Source organism: Thalassophryne amazonica, chromosome 1 (genome assembly GCF_902500255.1).
Source record: "Thalassophryne amazonica chromosome 1, fThaAma1.1, whole genome shotgun sequence".
Classification (NCBI taxonomy): domain Eukaryota; kingdom Metazoa; phylum Chordata; class Actinopteri; order Batrachoidiformes; family Batrachoididae; genus Thalassophryne; species Thalassophryne amazonica.
The window spans coordinates 127,399,952-127,412,739 of NC_047103.1; the positions used below are offsets into that span (position 1 = coordinate 127,399,952).

General features: G+C 42.3%; 1 protein-coding gene across 1 annotated transcript in view; it reads left to right on the forward strand.

Moving 5' to 3' along the window:
* The window catches only part of dmd (dystrophin), a 1,392,820-nt gene that overhangs the window by 507,082 nt on the left and 872,950 nt on the right, over positions 1-12,788 (forward strand). The window contains exon 16 of the mRNA XM_034174291.1: positions 10,869-10,970. Coding sequence (XP_034030182.1) covers positions 10,869-10,970 — 102 coding nt within the window. The remainder of the gene's footprint in view (positions 1-10,868; positions 10,971-12,788) is intronic.

Consider the following 12,788-nt stretch of genomic DNA (forward strand, 5'->3'; position numbering starts at 1 on the left):
TAAAAATTCAGTATTATTTCATAATAAAAGACATGGGACAAATCAGAGTGCAACAGCAGCATGTCTGAGTCTAACTCTCTGAGTTTGACTCTCTACACCCAAAGCAATCAAAAGGAATAATGTTATTATTAACCATCAGATGACAAAGTAAAACCTCTTAAATCATTCTAAAGTCAATTTTAAGCAGAAATGAGGCGATAATCGGTGAATTGCCACTGATGCTCCAAAATGACATGCGCAGTGAAGGCAGGGGAAACAGACTTTTTAGGGGGGGCAGTTTGGTCGGCATCACTGGATTAAGCCGTTTCTTCCTGTTTTAGCACTTTTTGGGATCATGGGTGATCATAGTACAACTGCACCCTTGTAGGGCTGTGAAAACTCTGCGGATCCGCGGAATTCCATGGATTTTGTCAAGGGGAGGAGTTAGCGCTGCTCATGATCTGTAATTGTGATCATCACTGAGTTTGGAAAATGGCTATCGCAAAGCATTCTTTTTTTAACAGTATCATACAAGTTATATACATTGAGGAAAATAAGTATTTGAACACCCTGCGATTTTGCAAGTTCTCCCACTTAGAAATCATGGAGGGGTCTTTTCACCTTAGGTGCATGCCCACTGTGAGAGACGTAATCTAAAAAAAAAAAAAAAAAAAAATCGGGAAATCACAATATATGATTTTTTTAAATAATTTATTTGTATGTTACTGCTGCAAATAAGTATTTCAACACCTGTGAAAATCATTGTTAATATTTGGTACAGTAGCCTTTGTTTGCAATTACAGAGGTCAAACGTTTCCTGTAGTTTTTACCAGGTTTGCACACACTGCAGCATGGATTTTGAGCCCCTCCTCCATACAGATCTTCTCTAGATCTTTCAGGTTTGGAGTTTCAGCTCCCTCCAAAGCTTTTCTATTGAGTTCAGGTCTGGAGACTGGCCAGGCCACTCCAGGACCTTGAAATGCTTCTTATGGAGCCCCTCCTTAGTTGCCCTGGCTGTGTGTTTGGAGTCACTGTCATGCTGGAAGACCCATCCATGACCAATCTTCAATGCTCTTACTGAGGGAAGGAGGTTGTTTGCCAAAATCTCGCAATACATGACCCCATCCATCCTCCCTTCAATACAGTGCAGTCGTCCTGTCCCCTTTGCAGAAGAGCACCCCCAGAGTATGATGTTTCCACCCCCATGCTTCACGGTTGGGATGGTTTTCTTGGGGTTGTTCTCATCCTCTAAATATGGTAAGTGGAGTTGATTCCAAAAAGCTCTATTCTGGTCACATGACCTTCTCCCATGCCTCCTCTGGATCATGCAGATGGTCACTGGTGAACTTCAAACAGGCCTGGACATGTGCTGGCTTGAGCAGGGGGACCTTGCTTCCCTGCAGGATTTTAAACCATGACAGCATCATTTGTTACTAATGTAATCTTTGTGACTGTGGTCCCAGCTCTCTTCAGGTCATTGACCAGGTCCTCCTGTGTAGTTCTGAGCTTTCTCAGAATCATCCTTACCCCACAAAGTGAGATCTTGCATGGAATCCCAGACCAAGGGAGATTGACAGTCATCTTATGTTTCTTCCACTTTCTAATAAATAATCATAACAGTTGTTGTCTTCTACCAAGCTGCTTGCCTGTTGTCCTGTAGTCCATCCCAGCCTTGTGCAGGTCTACAGTTTTGTGCCTGGTGTCCTTAGATAGCTCTTTGGTCTTGGCTATGGTGGACAGGTTGGAGTGTGATTGACAGTGTGTGGATAGGTGTCTTTTATACAGGTAACAAGTTCAAACAGGTGCAATTAATACAGGTAAAGAGTGCAGAATAAGGGCAGAAGGCGTGGACATCAGCACTTTTTCGGCACATTGAGACAGACGTGCGGAGGAATTTCGCGCGTCGGGACATTTCCGCATGGCGCAAAGCAACGCCGTGATGAAGCCTCACAGGACATGTTGGGGCATGTCCAGCTCATGCACAATTTCTCGGATATTCACACGACTGAAAAGCCACCGAAAGCCGTCTGAAAGCCATCTGAAAGCCGTCCTGTGAGACCAACATGGAGGTGGTTTTGTGCCGCGTCATGAGCGGCATGGTGGTGCATCCCTCCGCTCCTCTTTCCATGAAAAAAACTCCTGTAACAGTGGAATGTGCCGAAAAAGTGCTGATGTCCACGCCTTCTGCCTTTTCTTGTGGAAGTCAGACGACGTCCCGGATCAACAAAGCCTTCACGTTGGAAATGATCTGGTTGTTTCAGCGGGATGACAGCCTGTCGATCGGCGCTCGGAGTGCGCCGCGCTCTCAGACGCTGTGGGCGGTCTTTAAACCGGCTGGAGCACTCCTTAATCTGTGCAATCCCCATAAAATCGTCGCTGAAAGCCATATGAATTTTCCAAATGGTGTCCACCTGGAGGTCTCTCACAGTTTCTGGAAAAATTTGATGCAGCAAAGCTCCAAATCGGTCAGACATTTATTCGCAATAAAAATCCGATGAGAGGGGTGGACCACTGCTCACACAAAGCCCGCTCACAGGCGAATGACGCAACCGAAACACGTGAAAAAGCTTGGCTGATGCAATCACACGTGATTCAAATCCATATGGTTTTTGCAAAAAATAAAAAGGTTGGATACTTTTCTAACAGACCTCGTATGCGACTTTTTTTTACTATAAGGTATGTTGATATTTTACGATTATTTTCAAACTATTCTTTAAGCTTTAGCTGTGGTTTTTGAAATGCTTTAACAGTCTTTTCAGTCTTCATGAATTTTGTGTAGTTTAATTGTTCTGAGTTAAAGGAAATGAAAGGTGAATCTAGGATCATTTAAATATGCACTCCTATGAGATTTTGTGTAGTTTAATTGTTCTGAGTTAAAGGAAATGAAAGGTGAATCTAGGATCATTTAAATATGCACTCCTATGAGATTTTTTTTTTCCTTCCAGGAGATTTTTCTCAGATTTCACAATTTTCATTTCACAGCCCAGCCTGTGGAATACACTGCATGAGCCAATACTTGTACAAGTTTTGGACGAACAGGCAATTCGCACAGCGGAGGTGTGACGCCTTGTCACGTGAGATTTAACAACAGTCTATTAAGGGTTAAGGCAACTGTGTCTGGAACTTGTGTTCCCACAGAACCTTAGCTCTGCCTTTCTCAGCCACCTTTGGTGGTGTTCCCCACTTTTATCATTTGTAATTCCAGTTTGTATTTGGCACAGATGTTCATGTACACTATCCCAACTACTTCATTGTGCCTCTCAGTCTGTGCTGTCCCAGTTTGCACCCTGTCACTGTGTGCTACACTGTCTCGGGGACATCTGTGCAGAGCCTGCACCTCAGGTCCTGTCTGCTGTGGTAGACCCCTGCTTCTGTGGTCCTGGTGCTCAGGGCTGGTTCTTGTGCTGCCATGATCAGACTGTGTTGTTCTTCAGCCCAGCCTTTGCTAGCCATTAATTCTCAATGTCAGACACACCCTCTATCTGCCAGTAGTGCAGCCCATGGAGAGGTCAGATCTCCATGACATCAACTCTTCCTCCTCACTGCTCTGTCGTCTGCTCTTGGAGGTACAAAAAAAAAAAGGCCAGTTTCTTAACATATTCTTGGATGTTTATGGTTTCATCCTGGATGGTATCTTTCACACGTATGAACCTCTGGGTCCGCTGTTTTCACCTGTCATACAGTTTAGGGGTGCTGCATTTCGTGTGGAACCTTCAGTGCATCGACAGACACCAATATATTAAATTTACAAGGTCTATTAGAAAAGTATCCGACCTTATTATTTTTTTCAAAAACCATATGGATTTGAATCACGTGTGATTACATCAGACATGCTTGAACCCTCGTGGGCATGCAACAGTTTTTTCACGCCTGTCGGTTACGTCATTCGCCTGCGGGCAGTCTTTGAGTGAGGAGTCGCCCACCCGCTCGTCGATTTTTTCATTGTTTAGGAATGGCTCAGAGACTGCTGCTTTGTTTGATCAAAATTTTTTTCAAAACTGTAAGGCACAACTGAGTGGACACCATTCGATAAATTCAGCTGGTTTTCGGTAAAAATTTTAACGGCTGATGAGAGATTTTGGTCTGTAGTGTCGCCGTAAGGACGGCCCACGGCGCCTGACGGCGATCTGCGCTTTGAGGTGGCAGCGTCTCTCGTTTCAAGTTGAAAACTTCCACATTTCAGGCTCTGTTGACCCAGTAAGTCGTCAGAGAACAGACAACTTTCAGAAGAAGTCGGCATAAGGAGTTTATTCGGACATTCCATTGTTAACGGATATTTTGTAATGAAAGAACGTGCGGGCAGAGTCGCATGTCGGGCCGGACCCGACCGCGGGGGGTCGCGACAGGAAAAACACCTCCGTTGGAAACCAATTTCTCAGTTACTCACTTGTTAAAAGCCATCAAAAGCCACCTGAATTTTACAAATGGTTTTCGACACGGAGATGTTTTTCCTGTCGCGGCGCACACAGATTCACCGAGTCGTCACGGAAACAACTCGGCGAATTTGCGCGCACGTCTTTCATTACAAAATGTCCTTAAACAGTGGAATGTCCGCATAAAGTCCTCATGCCGGCCTCTTCTGAATCTTCTCTGTTCTCTCACAACATCCTGGGTCAACAGAGCCTTAAATTAGGATGATTTCAGCTTGAAACAGGCCGACGACGGCGCCTGGAAGTGCTGCAGGACGTCCCGCTCTGTGGGAAGTCCTTACACCGACAGAAACACCCCATAATCTCTCATCAGCCGTTAAACTTTTCACCGAAAACCATCTTAATTTCTCGAATAGTGTCCACTCGGATATCCCTCACAGGTCCAGAAAAAAGTTTGATAAAGCAACGCGCGCCGTCTCGAGCAGCGTGTGAAACAAAGGAATTCAGCCGAGACGGCGGGACCACATCTCACTCAAGGCCTGCCCACAGGGAAATGACGTCACCGACACGCGTGAAAAAACTCAAGCATGCGCACGAGGGTTCAAGCATGATTGGTGTAATCGCATGTCAATCAAATCCATATAGTTTTTTTTTTATAAAACTGCCAGTTAGTTTTATAAGATACCTCATATATCTACATATTTAAATGCTACAGGCAAGTATTATCACACCAAATGTCATTATATACACAAGATTCAGAACCATACTGAACTTTCTTTTCAACAACTTGAGGTTTTACAAGCACAGTTTTCCGCAGTGAGGTTTATTACTACGTTGAGAATGAAACAGATAAATAGATGTGAGAGAAAATGTAAAATGCATATAGAAGGCAGCTACCCAGTTTCTACCTGCTGTTGCAATGTCACTTGATTAATTACAGACCATTCATCTTAACCTGAACCTGCTGAGCATCTCTCCATGTCCCTCTGCCTCCATTTCTGTTTTTACCCATTTGCTTGTGTCTTCCTCACTCTCTTTTGGCATCTCATTGTCTTTTCATTCCCCCCCCCCCCCCCCCCGTCACTTTGATGACTTTGTTCAGTGGACACTGTGTGGTTTGTATTTGCTGGTTAAATGCAACAGAAGCACTTCTCATCAATTTTAGCCTTATTATAACAAGCTGCCAATTGACTGGTTTCACGCAGACACAAAAAAAAAACTTTTACAGCTGACAGTCTGTGTGTCGGTGTCCTTATAAACCTAAAGATGATTTATTTCTCTTTGCTTCACACTTGCTTTACTCAGATCAGTCAGCTACACCCAGTAAAATGCCAAAGTGCACAGACTAAACAACATGTTGATTCACACTTGATCATGAGTGCCTTGCATGGCAGCACCCTGACATAGGTGTGTGAGTGTGTTTGTGTGAATGGGTGAATGTGAGGCATAATTGTAAAGCGCTTTGAGCATCTAATGCACATGGAAAAGCGTGATATAAATACAGTCAGTTGACACTTAAAATTGAAAAATGACCATTTCAGTAGTGGAAAAGGAAAAGTTTCTTTCACCGGCTTTTTTTAATGGCTTTGTTGCATCAGTTTAGAAAATCATGATTTCTTTGTGTAATGTCATAATACCCTTTGCTAATTATTGCAATGAGCATTATAATCTGTGTCTGTATATATATATATATATATATATATATATATATATATATATATATACACACACACACAACCTGGTCTCACGGCAAGTCGTGCTTCAGCAGCACGAAATATACATTAATCTATTGGTTCATGATATTGTGACGAAAAGCGGCTCATTTTCGTCACGGCAGCACAAATTCATTCTCAATCAGTCCGTGATAGCTGCACGAAATTAAAAGTTAACCGGTGGGGGGGGGGGGGTCAGGGTGGTTATGGTTAGGGTTGAGGGAAGGAGTAAGATTAGCTTATGGTTAAGGTTAGGGTTGGGGGTGTGAGTAGGGTTAGGAATAGTGAGTTAAAAAAAGCTCTGTCACGAAAATTTCACTAATTTCATCACGGGAGCATGAAAAAAAAAATGTGAGACTGGGCTGATACGAGGTCTGTGAGAAAAGTAACGGACCTTATTATTTTTTTCAAAAACCATATGGATTTGAATCATGTGTGATTACATCAGACATGCTTGAACCCTCGTTTTTTCACTCCTGTCGGTTACGTCATTCGCCTGTGGGCAGCCTTTGAGTGAGGAGTGGCCCACCCTCTCGTCGATTTTTTTCATTGTTTAGGAATGGCTCAGAGACTGCTGCTTTGTTTGATAAAACATTTTTCAAAAACTGTAAGGCACAACTGAGTGGACACCATTCGATAAATTCAGTTGGTTTTCGGTGAAACTTTTAACAGCTGATGAGAGATTTTGGTCTGTTAGTGTTGCTTTAAGGACGGCCCACGGCACCTGACGGCGATCTGCGCTCCGAGGCGGCGGCGTCTCACTGTTTCAAGCTGAAAACTTCCTAATTTCAGGCTCTGTGGACCCAAGACGTCGTGAGATAACAGAGAACTTTTAGAAGAATTCGGGATCAGGAGTTTATCCAGACATTCCACTGTTAAAGGAGATTTTGTAATGAAAGAATGTGCGGGCAGATTCGCATGTCGGGCCGGATCCGACCGCAGGGGGTCGCCACAGGAAAAACACCTCCGTTGGAAACCTTAACGGACAAGTTGGAACATGCCCAGCTGTTAAACAATTTCTCAGATACTCACTTGTTGAAAGCCATCAAAAGCCGCCTGAATTTTACAAATGGTTTTCAGCACTGAGGTGTTTTTCCTGTGGCGGCGCAAACGGATTTGGGGCGTCGTCACGGACCCGACTCGGCAAATTCGTCCGCACGTTCTTCCATTACAAAATCTCTTTTAACAGTGGAATGTCCGGGTAAACTCCTGATGCCGACCTCTTCTGACACTTCTCTGTTCTCTGACGATGATCTGGATGAACAGAGCCTTAAATTAGGATGTTTGTTAGGGGTCCCGCAGCAGACTGACAATCACTGTATCATCTGCGTATTTTAAAATGAACCTGTTTTTAAAAGTGCTCTGACACATACTGGTATAGAGAATAAATAACAGAGGTGAGAGCACACAACCTTGTGGCGAGCCAGTAGAAGAACACACTGTGTTTGATAAAATCCTGTTCACTCTAACTTTCTGTGTTCTGTTTGATAAAAAGTCTAAAATCCAACCCACGAGATTATTACTTAATTTAAAATGTTCTAAAAGCCTTTGGGTTAAAATACAGGGTTGAATTGTATTAAAAGCTGAAGAGAAGTCAACAAATAAAAGCCGGGCATGACACCCGCTGCCCTCCAAATGCCTGAGAAGCAGATTAAGCAAAGTGAGTGTGGCGTCCTCCACTCCTCTATTAGGCCTGTAAGCAAATTGTAGCGGATCGAGTGCATGCATAGTATTTTTTAGCATTACCGACCGTACCAATTTCTCAAAGATCTTCATCAAAATTGATGTTAGAGCAACAGGCCTAAAATCATTCAAGGATGTAGGATTACTAGATTTAGGAACTGGGACCACAACAGCATCTTTCCACACTTTGGGGACATGCTGTGTTTCCAAGGACCAGTTAAAAATATAATAAAAAACTGGACTCAGCTCTTTTGCACAAGATTTAAGTAAATGGCCACAGATATTATCTGGACCATGACTCTTATTTACGTTTGTGCTAAGAAAAGCTTTTTCTATATCCCATTGGTGAAGGGAGAAGTGTTGAGAGTCACGGAGCCTGAGACCAAGTTCCTGAGTTTCCTTACTAAAATCAGATATGTTAAAACGATTAAAAAAACAATTAAGAGCATTAGCTAGTTCAGTATCTGAATTGAAGCCATTTAAAGTAATATTTGTGCTGCTTTCCATATTTTGGAGGCCTGCAATGGCCTTCATACTAGACCAAGCTGACCCAAGATTATGAGCAGCCATCCTCTTCTCCAACTCAGACTTATAGGTCTGTTTTGCTTTAAGAATCTCTATTTTAAGCTCTTTGGTAACTAAAAGAAGGTCCGAGTCTACTCCCTTTTTAAAGACCTCCTTCTTTTTCTTTATACAAGATTTCACTGATTTAGTGACCCATGGTCTATTATTAGGATAAATTTTAACTTTCTTACAGGGAACAATCATGTCTCTACAAAAAGTGACATAAGAACATATAACATCAGTGAGTTCATCCAGGTTATCAGAGGACTGCTTAAACATGTCCCAGTCAGTACAGTCAAAACATTCCTGCAAACAATGCTCAGAATCAGCAGTCCAAACTTTAACCTCCTTGGTTTGTACTTTCCCCCTCTTTAAAACAGTCTTGTAGGTTGGCAGAAGATGCACACAATTATGATCTGCAAAACCCAACGGAGGAAGAGGGAGTGATTTAAAAGCGTGTTTAATTGACCCATAACATAAATCCAAAGTCTTGCCACGCCTGGTTGGGCAGGTAACATATTGATAGAAGTTTGTTAGGGTTTTTTCCAAGGAGACTTGATTAAAATCTCCCAAAATAAAATTCAGGGCATCAGGTGAAATGGACTGCAATTTTTAACAACATTAAAAACAGTACTAGAAGCACAGGCAGCATTTGCCTTTGGGTGAATGTATATAAAACGTTGTGGGAATTCACGAGGCAGATAAAATGTTGGAGGTGAACATGCTGGATGTGGAGGTCCTGGGCTGGTGTGGTTACCCCTGGTCTGTGGTTGTGATGCCAGTTGGATGTACTGCTAAATTCTCTGAAATGCCTTTAGAGACGGCTTATGGTAGAACACGAACATTCAGTTCACAGGCAAAAGCTCTGGTGGACATTCCTGCAGTCGGCATGCCAACTGCACACTCCCTAAAAATTTGCGCCAGTGGCATTGTGTTGTGTGATAACAGTGAACATTTTATGCTGCATTTACACATAATGGTGACAAGCCATGAATGCCACGAAGTATACATTCTTGGCCACCGATCACAAATGTGATGATTTGGGGCAGAGGCGTCAGGTGTCCTCAGGAACTGTTGTGACCTGTTACCATGCATTATGATTAATGGCACGTGTTGCTGGTGAATTATTACGAACCATTAAGCACGGTCAATAATAATGTTCCACGCTGTTGCTTGTTATTGCGTACAACAGCACATTGTTATGTTCTGACACTAATCTGTCAGGAATGTTGTGAATTTGGTAATCGTCTCCACACACACCCCAATATTCATCCTAGCATCAGCTCCTGAACCATTCACATTGCTCCACATTTCTCCTCAACACCCAGATGGATCCACAGCAGAAAAAGAACCTTGTGATTGCATGCTGAGTTGGGCTCTGTGTCATGGAGTTGTGCAGAAAGGAGGAGGAGACAGAGAGACCCAGACTAGAGGAAGCTCAGGCTCGTTCTCCCGGTCATCAGGCACAACAGCAGGTCAAACACGTGCAGGAGCATCCTGAGGAGCATCAGCCGGAAGTGTGTAATGACACTTGGCCGACTTGGCGTCACGGTCCATCTTCGGCATACTGCATCAATGAAACTGAATGTGGTGCAGCAGGGTTTTAATTGTGCACAAGTGACAAAACAGTGATTTGCAGTGGTGCGTACTGAAATGTGACACTGCGTTACAGTTCCTGGCAAAACTTGACAGTTTCTGTGTCAATTTGTGACAACACGACAATTTGGACTCCAAGAACCATAACAGGAACCACTAAGAACACTGCCATGCTATATTAAGGATCACCTCTAATCAAGATATAGCAACACACTCAGTTGCAAACTCCTCAATATGAGGGGAAATGATGGAGGTGCGTGACATTCGTGAAATATTTTTTGACAGCCAAAATCATGCTCCACGAAGACCACACAACTGATACACACTGTTAAGAAACCTATTGAGATGTGTTAAGTCACATTAAGAATGTCAGGAATGTGCCACAGATGACAGAAAAATGACATTCGTAATGCGTCCTGCCTATGTGTAAATGCAACATTAGAGTGACCTTTTATTGTGGCCAGCTTAAGGCACACCTGTGCAATAATCATGCTGTGTAATCAGCATCTTGATATGCCACAGCTGTGAGGTGGGACGGATTATCTCAGCAAAGGAGAAGTGCTCACTAACACAGATTTAGACTTAGACAGATCTGTGAACAATATTTGAGAGAAATAGGTCTTTTGTGTATGTAGAAAATGTTTTCGATCTTTGAATACGGGCCATGAAAAATGGGAGCAAAAACAAAAGTGTTGCCTTTAGATTTTTGTTCAGTGTGTGTGTGTGTGTGTGTGTATACACTACCAGTAAAACGTTTAGGCATACTTTCATAGTCGATTGGACAAGATTGAGCGTGGTCACGTATTTTAGACTGTCAAGAAAAGAAAGGAAAACTAGCATGTGATCCTTGGAGTTGGCCTTTGAAGCAGTCTTGTGATGCCTTTATTCTTCATGGGGAAAGAGATCAGAGATTTGTTGTGTGCTAATGTCAACATTAGTGATGATATGTGTCTGTTCTGTGTAGGTGCTCGGTGACCGCTGGGCAGCTATTTGTCGATGGACTGAAGAACGCTGGATTCTGCTTCAGGAGATTTTATTGAAATGGCAGCACTTCACTAATGAACAGGTATAAAAGCACAATTGTGTGTCTTCAATAATCAGCATTAATCGGTTCAGTGGGGCAGCTGTTCTACCTTTTGCATACCTGATCCCCTCAGTTCTCAGAAGCTAAGCAGAATAGGTCCTGATTTGTACATGACTGGAAAACTGCTTTGGAAAATCAGGAGCATTTCTCTGGGTAGTGATGGAGTTGCGACAGAAAACGGGGCAACCACAGTACAACTTGTGCCAAATCCCAATGTGGATATGTACTCTGCACACTGTGGCAACACTATATAGAAAAAACAACAACCTGGGAGCAACCAAAAGATAAACAGCAACTTTCAAGCTGACATGGTGACAAGAGTAATGGTTCTGTCAGCAAATGACTGTATATGACAGTATGGGTTTAACCAACTTCCAACACTTGATCAGAATGGGTATACAGTCCTTTAGTAGCCATGGCTCAGACTTGTTTCCTTAATCAAAAACAATTCAGATTGAGCACAGTACCTTTTGGAAAATACTAACAAAATAAGATGCAAACTGTTGTACTGTAAGTCAAATCAGACCTGGTCAGGTGGTGATGGGGTGGGAGGGGGTGTGTCTTCATCTACCTTGTTTCTACCTTTCTGACTTTTCAGTTTGATATGAAACATATAAAAGTTGTCCCAGACCATAGTCCAAATCACACTCGGTCTGGATCACACTGTTGACAGTGTGATTTATTTTTTTGGTGGTGGTGGGGGGGGGGGTGTCATCACTCATCTGTCCCAAAATGGAACTGAAATGGCCTACTGGATTATTTGCATCCTTCTCCTAATATCCTCTCAGCAACAAGATTATTTCTGCATAATAGTTTATCCATTTAGTGAATTGGAATTGGTGTTGTGTATTTCCTGTGAAGTTCAGGCTGCTCATACTAATCCCATAATAATTTGTATAACAGCAGCAACAAACTGAACTGACTTTAACCTCCACATGCAATATTATCCACTTTTGATTCACATTGTAATAACTCTTGGAACTCACAACATGCCAACGAAGGATGTGTTTGTTTGCAACCCAAATCAGCTGTATAGAATACTGCAACCCAATGCAGTGCTCAAATCCCAAAAAACTAAACTAAAACACAACACAAACATAAAACCAAGAAAAAAAAAAAAACCTTTTTGTACTGACTTTGACACAATTCTCCAGGTGAAAATGCCCTTTGTCGTGATGACAATAGCTAAAATATGCTTTTATCTCAATCCTTACATTATTTAATTTTATGAATTATTTAATTTAAACAAATATGAGCCCAACATTTCAGTTACAGCTTTTCTAATAGACTTTATCTTTGTACCTGATATTTTTAGCTGCAGCAGCCTTTCTAAAGGAAATTAACCACATCATAATATCTGATCTACTGATGCTCCCTGATTAATAATTGAGGAAACTAAATTTACAGTATGTGATTAAGCAATATTAAGTGATCAGCTATAATTAAATGGCCAAACTTGATTTATACATGCCCCTTTTGGGCCATGATTTAGCAATCATTTATGAACATGAAACAGTGGCCTTAGTGGCCACCAGGAAAGATTAGCAACAAGCCTTCATGTATTGCATGCAAACACAAGACCTTCTTACATGTGCCTGCCTGTACAAGCCCACACATGTCCCACATATAGTACAAGGGTTGGCTGAAAAGTTCTGCCTTTGATGTCATTATTTCAACAACCAGTAAGATGTCAAAGTAAAACTGGTATGATTATAATCCTTTACTTACTGACTATTGCTACACATGACGGTTTTCGCCTGCAATATCAGCAATGCATAGATTTACCTTTAACGTAACACG